Genomic DNA, 24,243 nt, shown 5'->3' with positions numbered 1-24,243 from the left:
AGGGATAATTTTTAGAAGATGGATGTTAAATTTTATCAAATGTTTTTTTTCTCCATCAGCAGAACTGATCAGTAGAGTCTAGCTGTGTCACCCAGGCTGGAGTGCAGTGGCACAATCTCGGCTCTCTGCAAGCTCCACCTCCCGGGTTCATGCCATTCATTCTCCTGCCTCAGCTTCCTGAGTAGCTGGGACTACAGGTGCCTGCCATCACGCCCAGCTAATTTTTTGTGTTTTTAGTAGAGATGGGGTTTCACCGTGTTAGCCAGGATGGTCTCGATCTCCTACCTTGTGATCTGCCCACCTCAGCCGCCCAAAGTGCTGGGATTGCAGGCGTGAGCCACCGCACCTGCCCAGAACGGACAGTTTTAAAAATTAGATTTATAATCATCCATCTATCCTTGTATCCTGGTATTTTTTTTTTTTTTTTTTTTTGAGACGGAGTCTCGCTCTGTAGCCCAGGCTGGAGTGCAGTGGCCGGATCTCAGCTCACTGCAAGCTCCGCCTCCCGGGTTCACGCCATTCTCCGGCCTCAGCCTCCCGAGTAGCTGGGACTACAGGCGCCCGCCACCTCGCCCGGCTATTTTTTGTATTTCTTAGTAGAGACGGGGTTTCACCGTGTTAGCCAGGATGGTCTCGATCTCCTGACCTCATAATCCGCCCATCTCGGCCTCCCAAAGTGCTGGGATTACAGGCTTGAGCCACCGCGCCCGGCCGTATCCTGGTATTTTTAAAAGTGATAAAAGAATCATCTTAGGGAATTTGCAAAACCAGAAGCCCAATCCCAAACCCATCACTGCCAAATAAGCACTCAAGTAACCAGTAAATGAATTCAGTTCTGTTCACCTCTCCATCCCATACCTGTCAGCAATGGGGAATGTGGAAGTTTTGGATTTGAACAGCCTAAGAAGCATCTCTCCGTTGCTAGTCTCCAAATCTTTTCAGGCTGCTAACAATGTAGAGCGCGGAGTCTTGGCTTTCTTCACCACACCGACGAGTGAGGCCTTGTGTGTTTAAGACCCCACTGGTGACACTCAGCTTCCCTATCCTTAAAGGGCAGGGAGCCAGGGTGGGCTTCACATGGGCGGACCTACCACCAGTTGGCCTGTCTACTGTGTAGTCAAGTCCAAGAGGTTCCTGTCCCCTCCAGTCACACGGCCTCCCTGCCCAGCGTGAGCCTCCCCTGCTTCCCCACAGAGGGGCAGGCCCGGGTGTGGAGTGGAGGCCCTTGGTGCTCATCACTCCCCCTCCCACAGGAGAACAGTCACCACCACACTGAGAATTTATCATAGAATAGATTTATTTACCTGAAACCATGTCTGTGCCACGCTGTTATCAGCACAGAAAGAAACAAACTGATCTCTATTTACAGTCTAAAGTCAAACATGCGTTGTGATAAATTGACATTTAGCATTTTATTAAGATAAATGCATCACAATATTTGTATTGCACCAACACCTGTCTACTTCTGATTTCATTAAATAAGTTACATTTAATATAGTGCGAAATAGCTGTCTACACACTCAGAAAATAACTGAAAACTGGAGGCCTACACTTTAACCATTCAACACCTGTAGTGTTTTTAATGAATTTATAAATAAGCAAACTGTACAGGGCCAATTAAAAAGTAGCATGTTCCAATGTCACTGGAGAGGAATCTGGCTACTTACAACTGAAGGCATGCATTACAATTGAATACTGTACATTTATATAAACTATGACATTTTGCAGAGAAATGTGGCGACTTGGCTGACGGCTTCCAAGTTCTTAGATAAGGTTTCAGAGCCTCATTCCTCTTGCAGCAAAGAAACCAAACTTCTCTGCAGAGGCTTTCTGATTAAGCTAAATTGTACATTTGTAATCATTATTTTGATTTAAAAGCTAACAACCCCATTGGTAATACACATTTCCTCCACATAACACACAGTGAGTTGGGAACTTTTTTACTTTTCTTTTTCCCCAACATCAATCATGCAGAGGGTTGGTAGATGTGTTGCTAAAAACGCACATGCACGCAACCGAACACCCTTACATTTCTGCAAAATGGTTTAGGAAGCGGTTACTCCAGTATTGCTGAAAAGGAAAGAGAGAGGAAATCAGCTTCATGAAATACAGGGAGGAAACGTTAGAATACCTATTTAAATAGATGAAGATCAATAGCGACAGATGAAAAGGAACATTCAGCTTGATCTTTTCAAGGTTTCAAGACCAGCATTTCTGATTTACTGTCCCTGAGGCGCCGCCCACACAGGGTAGCATCTAGAAGCACTGGCTCAGTGACACAGACTCCTCGTGTCGTCTGGCTACAGAATAAAGGTTCTGGAGGAAAATCCCATGAGGCAGACACAATCATTGCAGGTATGAAAGCAGCGAGACAGGCAAAAGGACAAGGTCTTGGTTAGTGGTGCAGAGGGTGAGGTTGATGAAGTGAGCAGCCAGTAGCAGCACAGCCTTCCTGTCCCTGCCCTGTGGGCACCCGGCCTCTGGCTGCTGGCCTGCCTTGCCTAGCCCTAGAGGGGCAACTCCTCCACATCATTCTCCTCAGTAAGGGAGGGTGAAGCCTACCCTTCTTGCTAACTGCAGGGGGTGTTTGGACAATTTGGTGGTTACAGTCACAGCGCAACTGCTGCCTCTGCTCACGGGCACTGCAGACGTGGTATGCTCTGGACCTGGGCAGTGGCTAGATGCTTGGTAGACACTGAGCTAATGCTTGTGGTCTCAGATCTCCTGAGGTCTGCCTGCCTCAATAAAGGCTGAGGCTCCAGTCCAGGGGGATGTGGGAGCAGCTGTTGTGAGGGAAGTCGGCCAGATGCCCTGCTTGCCTGGGCGCTCACTGAGCTCAAGGGACGGCTTCCTCCAGAATGGATCATCTGCATTCTGCAGTAATGATTTCCCAGTTAGGTTATGTATGAGATTGTTGTTGTTCTGGGCAAAGCTCAAAGAGGCCAGGGGAGGCACAGGGTGGCAACAAGTGACACTGATGGCTGGGCCTTCAGCCACCTGCCCATCAGGAAAGAATGTGGAACTGAGTTTCAAACAAGAGCCGCCTGACAGTAGGTGCACTGTGGGGCTGGGCAGTTGCTGCCTCACTGCTGGGTGAGGGCCTGAGGCCAGGGATGCGCTAAGACCACGGTGCTGGACCTGGTCTTTATGGATTGACCTGAGGAGATGCTGAAATGTTTTCACCCGGCAAAGCCTTACAGTGAAATGGACCAAGTGGCCCTAATCAAAGCAGCAGTGGGCCTAACCCGCTCCCAGCTGTCTGGGCCAAGGGAAGTGGGCCCCTCCATGGGCTCCTCTGTGGGCGGGAGGGGTCTGAAGCTGAGAAACCATGAAGCTAGCCAGGGGCTGTGTGACAGCAGGCCACACTACACTTTTTGTAAAGGCCACTAGGTCAAGGAACTGAGTCAGGAAAAGCTGAGTTTTGTTTGCATTGAATAGTAATAGTGCAGCACTCAAGTCAGTTTGCAGCCCAGAGATGCATTCCTTGCATTTGGCCCATTCAACCCATTTCTTGTTACACCTCATGATGCTCAAACTGGCAAAATTTACCCCCTGCCCCAAATGTTCCCTGCTGGGCAAAGCAGCCTCCCTTCCCGAGAGCCACAGCTGCCTGCAAGCAGCCTTGGAGGCCTCACAGTAAGCCTGATTTGCCTTGAATACCTGGGCTCAAGCAATCCTTCTGCTGTGGCCCCCAAAGGGCTGCAACTACAGGCATGAGCCACCACATTTCCAGCCACGGAGTGTGCTTTTAAGAGTCAGTCTCCAGGTTCCACCTCCACCCCTTGAACGTAGCCCTCTGAACTAAGCAGCACCTTGTCCTGCTTGATGTCTCCTAACCCTCCCCAAACTCCATCTGCATTACATTTACTGGTCATCCCAGTAACGAGAGCCTAAGTACATTTTCAAGAATATAGTCGAGGCCTCACACCCTGGGCTAAGGAGTAAGCTGGTTTTTGGGCTGTGCAGAGCCATGTCCTACTAACTGTGCTTTAACATCCCCTGGAGTGATACGTCTTAGCCACAAAGGACAAGACCAAGCAAGGGGGGTGGGGGAGTGGGGAAGTGGCCTATTTAAGATGAACCCACTGATACCCAGAGTTCACTGGTTCAGTTACTTGCTTTCACTAGTTTTTAGCTTTTTAATGAACAAGTAGCAATGTTCTGGGATGATTCCTGGCAGCTGTGAACCCTCATTTTAGCACTACAGACGGCACAGCTCCTTCAGCCTGTTGGTCTGGCTGAAATGCCTCTCCCCACTCTGGCTTTTGCCTGGCTTGGGCCCTCCCGGTCATCTTGTGGAGCCGCTGTCCTAGGCAGCCTGTGGAGGTCTATGAAAGCCACACCTCCAGCCAGCTGATGCCGCACCCAAGTCACATGGCAGGTGCCACAGGCAACCCCGCTGCTCACAGGGCATCAGGGAGCACAGCAGCCTCTGACATGGGGGTGGCTTATAAGTTAGTGACATACAGTTATCTCACTTGGTAGCAGTCACCTTTAGGCTAAAGCATCCAAATCCCAGGGAAGAAAATACTCACGTTAGTTGATGGATGTTGGAAGGCATTGGAGGAAAACACCACAGTTAGGACTGTTAATGACTTACACACTGTTGGTGAGACTCATCTTGAACATGCGCAAACATTGATCGTAGTAACGGTGGTGGTGGTTAGTGCCACATTCAAATAAAAATAGTTCTATACAATATGTTCATTTGGTCATGTGCTATTTACAGATTTTACAAAACACACACATACACACGCACACTTGCCCTTATGTTCTCTACACCAGGCCAGCAGAAACTTGCATAAAATGTACACCACAGATGACAATTAGTGCCTGTACATTAAGAATACAATTCCTATGACTACCTACGCAGCAGAGCAGGAGCCTTCTTCCCCTCAAGCAGAGTACAACTAAAGTTCTGAGCTAAGAACTGGAGAGAAAGTTGGACATGTCTGTTAGTCCCAGGTAAGCCACTTAAGAGTTAAAGACAAGACAGTTATTTTTCTCTGTCCATTTAAAATGTTTTATTTTTTTAAAACTAGATTGTGATGTGCCACTGAAATAGGCAATGTTGGCAAAACAATGTCTGTTACAATAAAATACATTAGACATTTAAATAAATAACCTTAAAAACTATGTGAAGGGACATAAACCCAGTCGATTGAATCTGAAACAATGTTTTCTGCACAAGCGAGTACAGGCATACCTCTCATTAAAACTGATGTAAACTGAACAAACCATCGTAATCCTAAAGCAGCAGCCAAGCAGGGCAGGGGTGAGGTGGGGAGAGGTGGGGGGGTGGGATGGGGTGAACGGAGGCCGAAGTGGGTGAGGGAAGTAGCAAACCAAAACAATACTGACTGAGGTAGCAAGACTCTGCTCAGTGCAGAAAAATTGGCTTATGAATAAAAATTAGACTCTGATACCAAATTAAATCCAGATCATCATGCAAAAGACACAATACATGCTATTTAGTTTTAGGAAAAAAACCACACACATTCATTTCCTAAAATCTGCTGCCAATTAATTTGCTGACAATGTCTGCTGGCTCAACTATTTTTTTTTTTATACAAGGATGAGTATTAAACAGAACACTGTACATGCTTTTTCATCTACAAAAAAATATTTGCATAAAATAGTGTTAGTTCTCTGTACATGTCAATGGACACTTTAATTATGTGTATAAAAAAGGAAAATCTTGCCCCACTGGAGTCAGAAAAAGCAAAACAAAATCTAGAGTATGAAACCTCCATCACCAGCCAGTATGTTCATGTGAAAATTCAGCAGAAATAGACAGTTGCTTTAAACAATAAAAAAATTAATTGATTAAGTTAAACATCTTCTTTATGGAAAACTGTCAGTCAAGACCAGAACATATCACTAAAGTTAGTGTCTGTGCTATAGACCCAGATCACCAGGGGCATTATGAGCAGCACAAACGGCCAGGAAATCCCATCGGTGCATGCCGAGAACGAGCAGGATTTGGTGGCAGGCTGCACACACTCTTTACCAGGTTCCAGGTAGTTGCGGGCCACAAACTTGAGCGTCTCGTCCATGAGAATCACGGGCAAGGAGATTTTCAGCACCATCAGCCACTGGGTCACGTTCAGCGGTGTGATCTGGAAGATGAGCTGACACACAGAGAGGATGCGTCACGCCTCCAGTCTCCCCAGGAAGGTGGCTGGTCCCCAGCCCAAGCCTCACCCAACCACTTACTGGCAAGGGTTCGACATAGAGGATCAGGAAGTGGAGTGACATGGACAGGCAGATGGAGCCCACGAGCCAGATGTTCTCCCAGGGGGGCATCCTCAGCAAGGACTGGTTTTCGGACAAGCTGCAGAGCAAGGAGAGGTAGGGGAACGTACCCTCAAAGGCAAGGCACATGTCACAGTGGTAGTAAGACCCTGTTGGACTACACTTCAGTAAGGTGGCTATTAATCTGGCACCATCCGCTGACCTAACTCCACTAACTTTCTACAGTGGCAAAGCTGAAGAGAATGTCCTAATGTAAGACAAACTGAGTTGTATGTCTATGTTCTGGCATAGCAGACCCCATCTTAGTGGGTTCAAAGCTGTTCCCAATTGCCCTGGAGACATGGGCTATTTAGAAATTTCCATTTTTGTCACGGGCTTAATTGGATGGTACCATTTGTGTGAAAGGGTGAGGTTCCTTCCCTGTGGGTGCTGGCATACAGGGGTACCAAAGTTCCTATTTTTGGCCCCCCACAGTTTCTTTTAAGGAAGAGCTCCAAAGAAACACAGGGCTAAGCACTCCCACTACTTCCTGGAGGTGACGACAGCTCATGCTTTTAAAACTGGTGTTGCCTGTTCTCCTTTCTTTTTGGAAGGGAAGAACTGTCCTGTGATCCTTAATCAACCGTGACTACACACAATTCCCCAGTGCCCTGGCAGCATGCTCGCCTCAGCCTGCCGTGAAGGTGCACTAACCTGTTGAGGGCGTTACACATTTCTATAGTTACTAGAACAGAGAGCGCCATTGTCATCGGGTATGGGGATTCAAAGATTGCACAATCCACGCCTTCAAAGTCCGGGTTGTCCTCTTTACACTGTAGGAAATGACTCTGCAAGAAAATCCAAATTCCTATCAGCCTAGTGTATTTTCCAAGTCCAGGCACCAACCCCATACCAAGCCTAGCACAGACCAGCCTGAGTGCAGAGCCAGCCAAAAGGTTCACCCCAATTTCTCAGAGAAGCCCTGGTCCTTCAGAAAGATGTAGCTGTTTATCATTTGAGTCTTAAGATGATTTGATAGATACCCAAACTACAGAAAGGTCAAGGCCTCACAACACTTCTCATGTAAGGTACAAAAAGAAAAGTGACTGAGTACCAGCTGGTAGAAGGTCACTCTTGGACCACCGTCAGCAGCAATGAACCACCATGCAGCAGCACCCACGGTAGCAGCGCCAACGTAACCTGGGAACAAATAACGACGCTGATGCACTTGCCTCTGCAGGGCTCGCTGCCACCGAGGCCATGCAGGCCAATCCCCACAAGGATGAAGATTAAAGACATGGGACGGTAACGGTAACCGGAGCCTGTGGTGATACCACCACCTGCTCACGCCTGGTAGCCAGAGCAACTAGACCCTGGTTTCTGAAGGATAGGGGTATTTCTGGTACGTAAGAACTGGATAACTTTTCCTCCAGAATGTGTGAGAAAAAGCACTTGCTCCATCCTGTGCCAACCTTTCCCCTTGCCATGCCTTCTCCTCTCAGCAGGTAGTACTTCAAGGCTGCAAGTGTGTGTGTCCTCCACGTAAGGCTGCACAGTGTTGGGAGACTAGATCACACCATGACTTTTGGGCAAACTAATGCTGCTACTTGTACACAGATTTATTTGCTCCATTAGAGGGCCAGCAGCAGCTTTCTAGGGAAATGCCGTCAGGAGCTAGGGTGGAACACTGAGCAGCATGGCCCTGCCCTCAGCAGCTCCTGGGATTTCCCCCAGTATTAGCTTTGAGTTTAGGAAGTTTACGGCAAAGAAGCAACAAGGTGCAGCAGAGAATACACAGAATACAGATGAGGTGAATATCCCCATGTGGTAGCACCAAAAATAACAAGTGCATATACCCACTAACCCACGAATTATAATGGAGCATGAAGGCTGCTGGCTGCAAGGATGAGGCGCTACGCATGTCCAGATATGGAAGAATCTGACAAGCAGGAAGAAGGCAAGACAAGGGTCAGCATGGAGGTGCGCACAGCATGCTGCAATCTTTCTGGAAGGGCACAGGGTACATGAGCACCTCAACGCCAGAGGGAAGTGACTGGCCCAAACCCTTTCAACTCTATGCCATTGTGTGCTTTTTGAATTTTAAGTCATGTGAATATATTATGAAAACACAATGCCTTCCTATGGGATCCCAGGGAAGTGATTTCACCTTACTTTCCCAATCTATGAAATGTGGAAGAACCAACGGCACCTGGGGTGAGGAATATGAGGGCTAAATAGATGATCTATGTATAAAAGGGAACAGCCACTGCGCAGTCCTTCTCTTACTTATGGAAACAGGGACTACATTTTTTATCTTGGTGACAATTATCTATTCAAATCCCACCTATGAACTCTTAGAAGGCAGAACCCAGCATGAATCATTCTTATCCCTTTGCACACAGGGCTAAATCTGAAAATGCTGATGTTTAATTGCTCATTCACAAAAGCCCCAGGAAGGGCAGGATGCTCAAACTGGAACTGTGAAAGGACTTTAGTAAATTGGGTGTATAGTTCATCGAACTGTAAGAAGGCATCTCTGTCTTTTGCTACCCTATACAGGGATAGAAGAAAAAATATGCTTTTAAGGGATGAATTTACAAAATTTCAGATCACAAACATTTTGTTTAAACATCAGTAATATAAAAAAATTGTACTCACAGCCAATAGCCAAGTAACGGAAAAAGAGCCACCCGCTGATCAATGGTTCCTTTGGGTTCCGGGGAGGTTTATTCATGATGTCCAGATCAGGAGGGTTGAACCCCAGTGCAGTGGCAGGCAGGCCATCTGTCACCAGATTGACCCAGAGCAGCTGAACAGGAATCAAAGCCTCAGGAAATCCAAGGGCTGCTGTCAGGAAAATACTGTTTCCAATCAAGAAAAGAAGACAGAGAGCCCAAATGACTTCTGGCCACTATTTAAAGAGCATCATCACCCCCTCCTCCTCCAGAAAAATAAATGATAACAACGATTAAATAACTTCAGGTAATCCATAAAACACTTATACCCAATTTTGAATTAAAGTTCACTTTTACTTAGTTTATTACTTAAATTCAGATGACTGAGGCCGGGTGTGGTGGCTTATGCCTATAATCCCAGCACTATGGGAAGCCAAGATGGGCAGACTACCAGAGCTCAGTAGTTAAGAGACCAGCCTGGGCAACATGGTGAAACCTCATTTCTACTAAAATACAAAAAACTGGCCAGGAGTGGTGGCACATGCCTGTAACCCCAGCTGTTTGGAAGGCTTGAACCCAGGAGGTGGAGAGGGCAGTGAGCTGAGATCGTGCCACTGCCTGAAGCCTGGGTGACAGTGAGACTTGTCTCAAAAAAATAAATAAAAATAAAAAAATAAGCTGACTGAGATAAAGCCAACTTTTGGAGGGCAAGAATTTCACATGACTATCTGGTTAATTTAAGCTCAGTTTCATGTTAAAGAGGATTCTTTGCATGTTGCGGCAGCTGCAGACAACCCTCCCGAGGGCCAAAGCACCACTGCTTCCATAAGGCATTTCTGTCTTGCCCACTCCCCTCTTCCAACTCAGGCACAAAGACCAAAGCTGCTGCAATCTGGAGAGCAAACTGGGAGAACTGGGCTCCACGACCCATTTAGATAAAGGCATATAGTAAGTGATGCTGTCACAGAGACCTACCAGACAACTTCCCCAACGTTGGACGAGATGAGGTAGCGGATGAACTGTTTCATGTTGTTGTAGATTGCCCGCCCCTCCTCAACGGCAGCCACTATGGTGGAGAAGTTGTCATCCGCCAAGACCATCTCAGAGGCAGTTTTAGCCACCGCAGTGCCAGAGCCCATAGCAATGCCAATCTCAGATTTCTTCAGAGCAGGAGCATCGTTCACGCCATCACCAGTCTGAAAGGGAAAGCAATGGTTGGGTCAGCCAGTTGGCATGCCACACTCACACCCCTGGGCAAAAGCCCACTGAATGGGAACCAGGAGGAAAATGAATAGAGCTGTAGGTCTCTTGACAAAGAGTTATAAAATTTTTGTTTCTTAAGTTGGTGTCACAAAACACATTTTACCTAGGAAATGTAAAATTACCAAATAAGTTTACTGAAGTGGGACAAAGGGGACTTCAAATTTATCTGTATTATCTTACTAAAAACAAAAACAGAACCTATGTGGCAGTCAAGAGGAAGTACTTGTATCCACATGGATAAATTTTAAGTAGAAAGGTGAAGATCGCAAAAATATGCAAATTTTTATGTTTCTGAGATGGAGTCCTACTCTGTCGTCCAGGCTGTAGGGCAGTGGCGCACTCTCGGCTCACTGCAGCTTCCGCCTCCTCGGTTCCAGTGGTTCTCCTGCCTCAGTCTCCCAAGTAGCTGGGATTACAGGTGCCCACCACCACACCCAGTAATTTTTTGTATTTTTAGTAGAGAAGGGGTTTCACCATGTTGGCCAGGCTGGTGTTGAACTCCTGACCCTAAGTGATTCACCTGCCTTGGTCTCCTAAGTGTTGGGGTTACAGACGTGAGCCACTGTACTCGGCCAAAAAATATGTCTTCAGAAACATGCAAAAATAATATTGTCTACAGACACAAAAACAGCACTCCCATGTTCTTAATATTTTTGCTGAATTCCAACTTCAGTTACCTCTGGGGGAGAGGAAAGTACACTTACAGTATGTTTCAAAACTAGTATTTTTTTTAAAGAGAAGAAAGTAAATTTAACATAATATATCTGGATGAAAATCAGGTGAGGGGAAGAATACTGGAAATGCTTCATTAACAGCCAGCTCTTAAAGAACATCCAACTTAAAAGCAGGGCAATCCAAACACAGGGTGACAGACTGATTACATCCTCAATTTTTGGAAAACTTAAGATAAAAACACGTCTCCTTTAAAAAAGAGACTAGATCACCAGATTGTTCCTCTGGGATTGATCTGGAAGGCCCTTCGGGGTTTTAAACGACTCTAGGATCTTCCCTGCAAGTAGCACACAACATGCCAATCACTGATTCACTGAATTCTAGAGAAAATACCCAAATCATGACAAATTCCAAATTAGGAAACTGACAAAAAAATCCAGTGGTCAAAATTAGAGTTCACTGTGTGCTTGTGTAGCCCGAGTCACCTGTACATGTTCAAACATGCTCACCATAGCTGTAATCTCATCAAAAGACTGAAGAAATTCTACAATTTTAGACTTGTGGGAGGGTTCAACTCGAGCAAAACAGCGGGCGTTCAGGCAGGCATCTCGCTGGGCAGAGGGGTTGAGTTCATCAAACTCCCGGCCTGTGAAAGCTTTTGACGTCACATCCTCATCCTGCCCGAAGATGCCGATGCGGCGACAGATGGCCACAGCAGTGCCCTTGTTGTCCCCAGTGATCATGATGACCCGGATGCCTGCTTGCCGGCACAGCTTCACGGAGGAGGCCACCTCGATTCTTGGAGGATCCAGCATGCCCACGCAGCCAACAAAGGTCAGATTGGTCTAAAATAAGAACATCACTTTAAATAAAAGTGGCAAATTCTAGGTTTTGTCCCCCAGTTTGAAAAATGCCCAGTTAAACATTGAGACAGGCTTCTGCATTTTCTTTTTTTTTTTTTTTTTTCTGAGGCGGAGCTTCACTCTTGTTGCCCAAGCTGGAGTGCTATGGCACAATCTCAGCTCATGGCAACCTCCGCCTCCCGGGTTTAAGCAACTCTCCTGCCTCAGCCTCCAGTGTAGCTGAGACTACAGGTATGCTCCACCACACCTGGCTAATTTTGTATTTTTAGTAGGGACGTGGCTTCTCCATGTTAGTCAGGCTGGTCTCGAACTCCCAACCTCAGGTGATGTGCCAGCCTCGGCCTCCCAGTGCTGATTTAGGATGGCCATGCCGCAGCTGCCCTGTATTTTTGAGGGTTTCGCCGAGTCGAGATGGAGGCAGGCTTGGATTCCTAGCCGCATTTCAAGCCTGGCCCAGGTTCACTATCTTCTGGCCTCCTCAGCCTCCCAAGTAGCTGGGACTACAGACATCCCCACCTCACCCCGGCTAGTTTTTGTATTTTAGTAGAGATCGGTTTCACCATGTTAGCCAGGATGGTCTCGATCTCCTGACCTCGATCCACCCGCCTCGCCTCCCAGTTGGGATTACATGGAGCCACCAGCCTGGCTGGGGTTTCTTGCATTTTCTTGTGAGGGAAAAAAATACCACTACACTCCTGTTACCAAACCATTCTTTAACTCTTGTGCTATTCTGAGCCCACAATACCAAAGCTGCTTCATTTTGTTCACAGCTTTAGGATGTCACATCCTTGATCTTAAAGAATTCTATTCTAAGCAGAAAAGTGGAAGGAATCTCCAACTTGACCTTTGACCTCAGTAACTAATGAATATTCTAGAAATATCCCCACTTAAAAAAAAATCATGATTTAGATGAGTTGCAAAATGGGGTTTACAAGCCTATTTAAGCTCATCTTGATTATTCTACTTTGAAAATATTCTACTTTGAAAATAACAGACTTTTATGAAATTATTATTATTATTATTATTTTTTTGAGACAGAGTCTCGCTCTGTCGCCTCGGCTGGAGTGCAGTGGCCGGATCTCAGCTCACTGCAAGCCTCCGCCTCCCGGCATTTACTCTTCTTTAGCTCCTCAGCCTCCCTAGCTGGGACTACAGGTGCCCGCCCACCTCGCCTGGCTGGTTTTTGTATTTTTAGTAGAGATGGGGTTTCACCGTTAGCCAGGATGGTCTCATCTCCTGACCTCGTGATCCACCCATCTCGGCCTCCCAAAGTGCTGGGATTACAGGCTTGAGCCACCGTGCCCGGCCTGAAATTATTAACTATGTATGTTTGAAGCAGCAATCTAAATTTTAAGGGTGACACAGCTGGCATGGAGAAAAACAAATAACCACACCTCTTTCTTGGCAAAAGTGAGAACTGTTTGACCTTTTGCTTGAAGGAGTACTGTTTAAACACAATGAATCGTGCCGGGTGTGGACAAAGAAACTTTTTATTAGCTAACCTCATATTTAATAAAGTTGGCAGAGTCTTCAAGGTGCATTTCTTCTCTTCTTAGTGGGTTGTCGTGAGTGGCCAGGGCCAGGCATCGCAGGGTGTCGCTGCCACTACCCCACTCTCGAATGACAGACATGATCTTCTGTTTGACTCCAGAGGTCATAGGAACCTGTACCTCCAACTCGAATGTGGGTGCACCTGTCAATGACACCTTCAGGAGCACCCTGGAAATGTTACAGATTTAGATCAACAATTTTGTTTTACTGGTTCACCAGGATCTTAACCCTGGTAAGAACATCTCAATTGCAATCTGCCATACTTGCCTTCACAAACATCTTGCTCATTGATGTCCTGCTTGGTTTATTTGGTGTACAATAAACCGACATTGACTTTCTGTCACGTGAAAACTCGAGAGTGAATTCCTTTTTCATCAGCTGTTTAATGACCTACAAAGGGAACAAATATGGAATACTACTGGGTGGCAATTTCTGAACTTTTTTACCTAACAAACAGTAAGCACCTATTACATGACAGATGCTAGGGATATAGCAATAAACAAAACAGACAAGTTTTTGCCCTCATGAAACTTGTCCCCTATTTTGGGGAGAGACTAAGATGCAACAAGTGCTATGGAGAAAAAGGGAAGGGGGAGAAAATTTGCGTATGTACAGATCATACTGTTACCTAAAGTGGTCAGAAGACAGTGACATTTGAATAAAGATGGCCCCATGGGGCCTGAAAAGATGTGCATGAACCCGGTGGGTGGTGGTGAAAACCCACCAGGCAGAGAATGGGAAGTGCAGCCTGGCAAGTCCTGGAATGGTGAAGGAGTGCCAACGTGGCTGGAACAGAGTTTACATGAGCAAAAGGTGAGACAGGTAATGGCAGAAGACGGTAGAAGCAGGTCATAATACCTCAAAAGTCATTATGGGGCATTTGGCTTTTATGACAAGTAAAAAAGGAAGACAACGGAGGGTCTCAAGCTCTAGTTGTCAAGAATTGGCTGAAGGTGGTCAGGTGCAGTGGATCACCCGAGGTCAGCAGTTTAAGACCAGCCTGGCCAACACGGTGAAACCGTCTCTACTAAAATTACAAAAATCAGCCAGGTGTGGTGGCAGGCGCCTATAATCCCAGCTACTCAGGAGGCTGAGGCAGGAGAATCGCTTAAAGCCAGTGGGGGCAGAGATTCTAGCGAGACGAGATTGCGCCACTTCACTCCACCCTGGACGAAAGAGCAAACTCCGTCTCAAAAAACAAAAGAATTGGCTGAAGGGAGACAAGGAATGTCATTCAGTACAATGACACTGACTTGAACTAGGTAACATCGGAGGTGAAGAGATGGCCCCAAGCAGAGCTGTCCACCAGAACTTCTGAAAGATGGCAGTGCTGTGGCCACTGTTCATGTGGCCGTCACATGTGATGGATAAACACTTTAAGTGAATATGGCTAGGGCACCTAAGGAAGTGTTTTTAGGTATTCTAAGTAGTTTTTGTTTTTTTTAAAGTATTCTAAGTAGTTTTAGATAGCTAGTGGCTACTGATTATAGTCATGAGACCAGAAGAGATCATGGGAGTAACTATACACAGAAATGGCTGAGGACTATGGGGCCTTCACCTCCTGGTGCTATGTGAAAGACCCAGCTAAGAAGACCTCGAATGAGAGGCCAGAGAGGGAGAGCAAGTGTGGGATCATGGAAGATAAGTGAAGAGGTGCTTCAAAGAGGGAGCAAGTGACAGCACCAACAAAATAGGTAAGATGAGGACTGAGAATTAACCTTTGGCTTTACACCATTACCTACAACTAAAGATACCCCTTCTCTTCCAGTTTTTATACTTTTCTTGCCTATTACACAGACCAGGAATGCCAGTATAATACTGAGTAGAAATGGTGAGAATTCTGTTGTGTTAGCATGGTCTCTGTATAAACACACCGTCAGCGTTGAAGACATGCTTTTACAGTCTCAGTTTGCTGTGATAGATGAGTTTCATCATATGCACCTACTGAGGTGATCTTACCATTTTTTTCCACCTTAATTTGGTTAATGTAGGGAGTTAATTACATTAATTTACTCCCACTGACACACATTTAAAAAATCATCACAGAAATTCCCAAGAACATCAGCATCTAACCTAGGACGCTACGAGAGGACTGAAGCCTGCTGAACTGACTAGACGGGGATCAGGGCCCTGCAGCAATCCTGCTGGACTGCCAGCCACTGAACTGCCTCAGGCAGCAAAGGAATGGGTATGAGTGCTACGCTGGATTCTGTATCATCTCAATCACATGTGTGTTTAGTTTCAATTAAGCATTTGCACTAATGGCACTGGGATGACTAGAAGAACACACAATGCTTCTGAGGAAGGCATGAACCTACCCAGGTGAGAGGTCTTGGGCTGGGAGTCGGGGAGGGAAATCACTTTCTTTCAGTACTATGCTGGCCAAGAACCACGGACCTAGTCAAACAAGCCATGGGGCCAAAACACTGGACCTGCTCTCTCTGCTTCTAAACTACACATGGGCTCCTGCTGTCTCAAGTGGGAAGGGAGGCAAAGAGCTTGTGTTTGGAACTCCTTAGTGAACGAGCAGCATGACAGCTGTTTCTGATCCCTTGGTGAAGGGATGTGAAAAAGATGGGACAAGGGAGCTCTGGAGCAGGGAGACATGAGGATGAGTGTTGCCCGTACTTGTGTGGTCACTGGCTAGTGAGCCAGTGCTGGTTCAGCCCTATGACATGACTTGTTTCCCATCACTGGGCAGAAGTAGTCAGAGGTCTAGAATCAAACGACTCAAACCCTCAATCTGTGAACTCAGTTTTCAGGTTGCCTCAGATTTTTAGTTATACCAACTAATAGATCACAGGCAGCGTGGCTCTGCCAGGATCCACCTACTTGCTTACTGGCAGAGTGAATGGTCTAAAATGGAGGCAAGGAGCCTGGACTGCTTCGGGTTCATGGAAGACACATGGGTAGAGGGAAGAAGCCAAAGGAGTGGTCCAAGGCCTTCATGGCTCTGAGATTGCTATTTGCGAATTGTGTATCAGTTTACTGAAAAGGAAATCTGTACTTCAGCTGAGACAGTCAATTCCAGTGTGAGTTTTGTTTTCTCAGGACAGTACAAAGGAGACAAAACGCTGCCTCACACTAACTGGAAGACCATGCCACACAGGTCATGGAAGGGCTCCGTGTCCCTACCTGCAGGCTGGACAGGAAGCTCTAGAACTTTTCATCCTGAGATTCTGTGTGGTCACTAAAATGCTTGACATCTGAGGTTATGAAGAAAACAGGTATACTCCTCCCCCACCCAACTCAGGCTGTACTACCCCCCAATGACACAATGCCTCCTCATTTACCGTTATCACTCAGGAAGGGATGAAACAGTTTATGACATACAAAAAGCATTAAACGTGGTGACAACTGATCATTTTGCTAAATGAGGCCTGCCTTTATACAGCTTTGTATGACAACTAGAAAAGGCTGAGTTTTCCCTCTCCTTCCCCAGACCTGTTCCTTCAGGCCTGCAGGACCTCTCCCCTTCCCATCGCTCCTTATTCTACCTGGGAACCCTAAGTTACAACAATGTCCTATAAAGAGGCCGCAAGTACTGACTGGCAGCCCCATGGTGATGACAGACAGGTAGGTCTGACGCTAAAAAGAGGTATGTTCGGCAGAACCCAATTCCATGGGAATCCAAGCTCCACAGCTAGGAGACAGTGGGCACTGAGGATGAGGCTCTTTGTAGGCAAATGGTCTGGTGGACCTATTAGAGGACCATGTGGCTGTGCAGACCCTGGACTGCAGACAGAGGGTATTCACTCTTAAGATAGTGTAGGAGGGCTCTTGCCCAACAAGCAATCAGCCCATCTGCCATATAAAAGGAGCAGCTGCTACCGCCACACAGCCCAGGAATGATGTTTCCTGAGTGGTGGTATGTGGGGGTCAAGAACCAGACATAGACTTTGGGAGCCTGACTTGTGTCCCTAAGCTCCTTCTGCTCCTCCTCGGCTGCTTTGAGGGCATCACACTCCTTCCTCCAATACATCCAGCTTCCACAGTTCCCATTCTTGAGCTGCTTCTGTAGCTTGCTGCTTCTCTCCCACCTGTCCCTGGCACCCACATGACTGACTGACCCACACAGACTTTGTGTATTGTAACATCTTATCCGCATATCGCTTCTCATCCAAGCAATCATCTACCACTTTGGCCAGGATAGGATAAAGGGAGTTACCCTTCAAGTTGAGCCACTTCAGGCCTTAGTTTTTTTTAGATGGGGTCTGGCTCTGCTGCCAACGCTGAAGTGCAGTAACGCTGAAGTGCAGTGACGCTGCAACCTAAACTCTTGGCCTCAAGTGACTCTCCCGCCTCAGCTTCCCAAAGTGTTGGGATTACAGGTGTGAGCCACTGCGCTCGGCCCATTTCAAGTTCTTAAGCTGAGCCAAGTGACAGGCAGGGGGACGAGTCTTTCAAGGAGATCCAGGTGCTAGAGACTCAATGGATGGCCAGTGTCCACCAGCAGCCATTGCAAAGTGTTTCTACTGAGGTCTAAGCTCCCCAGGCTTGTGAGGCCACAGAAATCTAAGGGCAGTACTGCAGGAGTAGCAGCTCTTTGACAGGAACCTCACACTCAGGTCCAAATCACTGTGGAGACTCCCATCCTTGCTACTGGCCCTTGTCATAGTGATGCTGGTTGAATGAGCCCTGGCTCAAAGACTCTGACAGGCAGAAAGATAAAGGCTCAGAGGCCACTCATTTGTTCAGTGTATAGTGCACAATGTCCGTGCCCTCTGCCACTGCCACCACCACCACCACCACACTGACCTTTGGTATTTGGTTATGCTGGTCTCATCAAATGATTTAAGAAATGTTTGATGCCCAGGCGCGGTGGCTCATGCTTGTAATCCCAGCAGTTTAGGAGGCCGAGGCGGGTGGATCACCTGAGGTCAGGAGTTCGAGACCAGCCTGGCTAGCATGGTGAAACCCCATTTCTACCAAAAATACAAAAAATTAGCCAGGTGTGGTGGCGTGTGCCTGTAATCCCAGCTACTAGGGAGGCTGAGGAAGGAGAATCACTTGAACCTGAGCAGCGGAGGTTGCAGTGAGCCAAGCACTCCACGCCACGGCACTCCAACCTGGCAACAGAGAGAGACTCCATCTCAAAAGAGAAAAAAAAAAAAAAAGTTTAACTAAACAGGAAAAGAAAGTGTGGTAGTGTCATAGCTGTCAGGGGAAATAAGGTCAAAGGAAAGTTTTAAGATAGAAAGACACTATTATTTCCCCTATGCTGAAGAACATCTAGTAGAGATGGAAATCAATAATGCAGCAAAGATGTTGGGAGGAGGTGGCTTCTGCTAGGAGCAAGAACACTGTTCACAGCACTATGGGAGAAGGCAGCCCCTGTGGGCACAGATGGTCGCTCATGGAAATTAGCTATTCATTGCTTTTATTTTCTTGTCAAATACCCAGGAAGAGCATCTTACGTGAGAGGGAATATGGGGAAGGAAATACTGTAAGTTTGAGGAGATAAGGTATAATCAGTTTTCTTTTTTTTTTTTTTTTTTTTTTTGAGACGGAGTCTCGCTCTGCCGCCCAGGCTGGAGTGCAGTGGCCGGATCTCAGCTCACTGCAAGCTCCGCCTCCCGGGTTCACGCCATTCTCCTGCCTCAGCCTCCCGAGTAGCTGGGACTACAGGCGCCCGCCATCTCGCCCGGCTAGTTTTTTGTATTTTTTAGTAGAGACGGGGTTTCACCGTGTTCGCCAGGATGGTCTTGATCTCCTGACCTCGTGATCCACCCGTCTCGGCCTCCCAAAGTGCTGGGATTACAGGCTTGAGCCACCGCGCCCGGCCTATAATCAGTTTTCTAAGAGAGTAGGACAGTGCAGACACTAACTGTATATAGTACGACTGATAAGCAGCATGAACAATAAACCAGGCTCAAATACTTACTGAATTGCAGGCATTTGCACGTTCTATTTTAGAAAGACCCTTCAATTCGGTATCAAATACATTCATCTTCTCTACTAGGCAAGTGAGAGCAGTCTCTGTAGCTTCTCCAACTTTTTCATATACACCCTTTGCCTGTATTGGTTAAAGGCACAGAAAGTAGAAACAAGGGAGAAGTACATAGATAAATTTCTCTTTAATATTTTTTTCCACAAAAGCACAATCTGCCCTCTATTACAACTTTTTTTTTTTTTTTTTTTTAGACGGAGTCTCGCTCTGTCACCCAGGCTGGAGTGCAGTGGCGCGACCTCGGCTCACTGCAAGCTCCGCCTCCCTGGTTCACGCCATTCTCCAGCCTCAGCCTCCCAAGTAGCTGGGACTACAGGTGCCTGCCACCACGCCCGGCTAATTTTTTGTATTTTTAGTAGAGATGGGGTTTCACCGTGTTAGCCAGGATGGTCTTGATCTCCTGACCTCGTGATCCGCCCATCTCAGCCTCCCAAAGTGCTGGGATTACAGGCGTGAGCCACCGCGCCCGGCCCTATTACAACATTATTGTAAGGCCATTTTTATCCTTCTCTGGAACAGGTAACCCGGATAATTAAAAACATACTCAAAGTACAGGTATGCATGTGATCTTACTCTAATAAGTAGGTTTTTCATTTCCCTTAAACATAAGATGACATCAATCACAGTATTTATTATTTCACCCAAACATAAGAAGCCACTGATCACACTATTAATTCAAAGAGCGCCTTCACATAATAATGTAATTCCATGTCACTGCTTATCATTCTGAAGAGTTCACATTCTGTCTCTGACAGGGACTGGCTTGCCTTTGAGACAGAAACATACCCTTTGCTTTCAGGACAGCATTTTCTATCCTGGGTTTTATTCATTTATAGTAAGTATGCTATCAACAGATAAGAACATCACATAATACTACAACTTTTAGTTAACTAACTGCAATGCTCAGTCACAGAGGATATGTGAAAGGCTCTCAGCTTTCTTTGGTGAGGTCATGCTGGCCCCGCCATAAGGTCCTGAATGGAAAGGGGAAACAAAATCAGGCACCCGTGACTTTCGAAAGGGAGGAAGGAAGGCTAGACTTTCATTCCACCCACCCCACCCCTGAACTAGGAACAGCCATTTCTTCTAATTTATGAAGAGACTTACCTCATTGTAATCCAAAGCAGAGTCATTACAAAGAGCACAAATTGTTGCTAATTCTACCAGCCCATCATACTGGTGACATTTCACTGGTTTATCATCTTTATGCCTGCCCAAAGAGAAAACACTCTTAGAGCAGGGTGTGGTTGCTGCTATTGATTCCCCCCCGCCCCCCAATTGTTTAATAATGAAAACAGAATTTTTGGGACAATATACTGGAAAAAATTCCAAAGAATCTGATGCCAGAGTCAATATTAGACAAAAACAAAAGAGAGAATGCATCTCTGATATCAGAAATCAATCAGTAAAAAGACCAGAAATTCTTAGTCAATTCAATTCTTCCACCACTGGCATCAGCGAATAACACACACAGATCCCTCTTGAAAGTTTGGAGCCCAGAAGATGCAAAAAGATGAGTGGATTATAACCTTTGTTTCATCTTTCAAAGTTTCTGTTTTAAAAACATTTACTACTTTAGTAATAAGTGTTGTCTTGAGCCACATTCAGAAAGCTGTCTTAACTTTGTAGACATGCTGCAAATCGACACAAATACTAAACTGCCACACGGGATCCTTTAAATGAGGAGGAGGGTTACTCACACTTCTCCAATAGGTGCATAAGTTGATCCAGTTATGGTAAATTCATTAAGGGAACAAGTATCACCTTCCACTCTGTCCAGAATGAACATCTGTAGGGGTAGAGGGCATCACAGTATTTAAAAGGGATTTTAAAGAAATACTACACAAATAAACTACCTTTGTTAGCTTAAGACAAAGGCAAACAACCTTTTTCATTACAAAAACAACTTTAATAAAACTCACTGAGGCTCACTCAGCATCAGCAGTACTGTCCCTTACTCTAACTAGCTTAATTATATTAGACTGCCTCACCCATCACACCCCCGACCAATCAAACAGTATGAAAAACAGCATCACTGAGGTGCTGAATGAATGAGCAGCAGTGGCACCAAAGACAAAACAACCCACACAAAACCCAAGTTATGAGGACTACCGGTCAGCAAAAAGGTCAGTTCCAGAGACAAGTTACTCTTTAGATTGCTCAGAACTCCAGATTTCAAATGGCTGGCTTTGAGAGTGGTATTAGGCAGTCCTGCCTTAGAGCTAAGCACAAAAGCTTGGGAAGAATAAACTCACATTTCAGAGTTGCATAAACATTTCCCGAGTAAAATAAGACAAACTGCTTCCCTGCTCCTTCCCACTTATTTTTATTGTGGCAATAGCTCATGTTCTATGAAGCTGCATAACTATATGTATACAGTAAGGAGCCCGCAGAGCTGAATGAACTGATGTTCCCTAGACAATACAGATGGAAGCATGCTTAGGAAAGGATTAATTTTATTTTTTAAAGTGACATAAGCTATTTTCTTAAAGATAATTTTTCCACTGCTTGATTTGCAATCACAAATTATAATTCAGAAGCCCAGTTTGGAAAAGTAAGATTTAGGCTTGTGTTTTCTTTGCAAATGAAAAGTTTTCAAACCTCCTCTAAAAAGAAAAAATTACAGAAAGTGATGTCAAAACTATAGTTTCTCATGCTTTCTCTGAAATATGAGCAATTAATAATCTGATCAAATCATTCTCTAAGGGGAATTTTAAAAATGTAAAACTCCAGTTAAAAAGGCCATGTTGAGCCGGGTGTCGTGGCTCACGCCTGTAATCTCAGCACTTTGGGAGGCCAAGGTGGGTGGATCACGAGGTCAGGAGCTCAAGATCAGCCTGGCAAAGATGGTGAAACCCCCTCTACTAAAAATACAACAAATTAGCCGGGCGTGGTGGTGGGCACCTGTAATCCCAGCTACTCGGGAGGTTGAGGCAGAGAGGTGCTTGAACCTGGGAGGCGGAGGGTGCAGTGAGCTGAGATTGCGCCACTGCACTCCAGCCTGGGCGACAGAGTGAAACTCCTTAACACCACCACCACCACCACCACCACCACCACCACCACCAAGCTATGTTGTGAACATCATTTCAGAGCAATTTATCTTGCATTCAATAAGGAAATTAATCTTTATTTTAAAATAACTCTTTTTTTGAGGCGGAGTTTCGCTCTGTCGCCTAGGCTGGATGGAGTGCAATGGCATGACTTGGCTCACTGCAACCTCCACCTCCCAGGTTCAAGTGATTCTCCTGCCTCAGCCCCCCAATAGCTGAAATTATAGGCACCTGCGACCACAGCTAGCTAATTTTTGTAGTATTAGTGGAAACAAGGTTTCCCTGTTGGTCAGGCTGGTCTCGAACGCCTGACCTCAGGTGATCCACCCGCCTCGGCCTCCCAAAGTGCTGAAATTACAGGTGTGAACCACCGCGCCCAGCCAAAAATGTGAAATTCTCTGAGTCTATACAAAAGCCCAAAATATTCTAAAAGACATTCAGAATTTGAATCTACATGAGCTAAATCTAAATGTACTTAGACATTTTTGACTGTGAGCAAGTCAACCATTTAGGATATGCAGGATGAAAATCTTCCTAAGTCAAGGACAGTTATGCAATACCCACTGCAAGAAGCCGCCTGCAGAATACCAATTAGCACCAGCTTTCTGTTGTGAGGTAAAGCTTCACTCAGAACAGGCAGGCTTTTTCTTTATTAAAACATTTTAAGTCAAGTCATTCAAGGGAGAATAGAACAAAAAATTTTTTATAATGAACTGGGAAACTGACATTTTAAAAATTACAGTTTTATACATGGCTTACTTTCATGGACATAAAGACTATTCTGAGGAATTAACGCTTTCAGGCTAAGTGAGACACAAAATAGTAAATAAGAAAATTCCCTTTCTCTTCCTGAAACAACCAGTATGATAAACCTGACTTTTAGCCAATTCATCCAACCTTTTGGTTCCAAAAAGTAAGAACTTAAGTAGCTCAGTCAAACACCTTAATATCCTGGAGAAACCTAAGACAAACCTAGAAGCTTTTCACTTTGAAAGTTGGAATACCCCAGTTCTGTCAATTCTAACTGTGGGTTTGGACTCACAAGGAGCTTGCGGGGGAGGGAGAACCTGTATCTAAAAAATCATCATGAACTTAAAATTGGCAAGATAAAAATTCACAGGGCTTCACTGATTATAAAACAATTTCCGATGTTAAAAATAATTATCTAAAACCTGACGATAAGGCCAAGATAACTACATCCTTTCAATATCATACAGAAGCATTATTTAACAAGCCCATTCTAAGAAAACATAACACTGTGCTATTAAATGCTCATATTATATGAGGTTTCCCTATAATTCAGCTGTATAATTATTGCATTTATTCAGTTGTTACTTTTCTAACAGCAGGTTTAAATCATTTATTTTATCCAAGGGTGGTCAAAAAATATACGATGGCCAGGCGAGGGGACTCACGCCTATAATCCCAGCACTTTGGGAGGCCGAGGAGGCGGGTGGATCACTTGAGGTCGGGAGTTTGAGACCAGCCTGACCAACATGGAGAAACTCTATCTCTACAAAAATACAGAAACTTAGCCAGGCATGGGGGGCACATGCCTGTAATCCCAGCTACTCAGGAGGCTGAAGCAGGAGAATTGTTTGAACACAGAAGGCGGAGGTTGTAGTGAGCTGAGATTGGGCCATCACACTACAGCCTGGGCAATAAGAGTGAAACTCTGTCTCAAGACAAAACAAAACGAAAACAAACTCTCTCTCTATATATATATGTATATATGATGAATACACACAATAAAGCAAGTTAAAAGCAATTTTAGTCAGCCCTCTGTATCTGTGGGTTCCACATCCACTGTCAACTAAACAGCAGATAGAAAAATAACTGCGTCTATACTGGACATGTACAATTTTTTCTTGTCATTATTTCCTAAACAACACAGTTTAACTATTTACATATCATTTATAATATTACGTTAGGTATTGTAAGTAATCTGGAGATGATTTCAAGTATACAGGAGGATGAACAAGGTT

General features: G+C 45.5%; 1 protein-coding gene across 1 annotated transcript in view; it reads right to left on the bottom strand.

Moving 5' to 3' along the window:
• Window positions 1-1,279: 1,279 nt before the first annotated feature.
• The window catches only part of ATP2A2 (ATPase sarcoplasmic/endoplasmic reticulum Ca2+ transporting 2), a 70,424-nt gene continuing 47,460 nt past the window's right edge, over window positions 1,280-24,243 (bottom strand). The window contains 14 exon segments of the mRNA XM_009181707.3: window positions 1,280-2,070; window positions 6,011-6,131; window positions 6,217-6,334; window positions 6,949-7,082; window positions 7,349-7,434; window positions 8,893-9,095; window positions 9,885-10,105; window positions 11,354-11,689; window positions 13,210-13,372; window positions 13,374-13,426; window positions 13,526-13,648; window positions 19,143-19,274; window positions 20,316-20,418; window positions 20,909-20,997. Of these exon segments, the coding sequence (XP_009179971.3) occupies window positions 2,057-2,070; window positions 6,011-6,131; window positions 6,217-6,334; window positions 6,949-7,082; window positions 7,349-7,434; window positions 8,893-9,095; window positions 9,885-10,105; window positions 11,354-11,689; window positions 13,210-13,372; window positions 13,374-13,426; window positions 13,526-13,648; window positions 19,143-19,274; window positions 20,316-20,418; window positions 20,909-20,997 (1,896 nt within the window). The 3' untranslated portion in view covers window positions 1,280-2,056.

The sequence above is a fragment of the Papio anubis genome, chromosome 9 (genome assembly GCF_008728515.1).
Source record: "Papio anubis isolate 15944 chromosome 9, Panubis1.0, whole genome shotgun sequence".
Classification (NCBI taxonomy): domain Eukaryota; kingdom Metazoa; phylum Chordata; class Mammalia; order Primates; family Cercopithecidae; genus Papio; species Papio anubis.
Note: the sequence above shows the minus strand (reverse complement) of the source record. Positions and strands in the feature narration are given on the sequence as shown.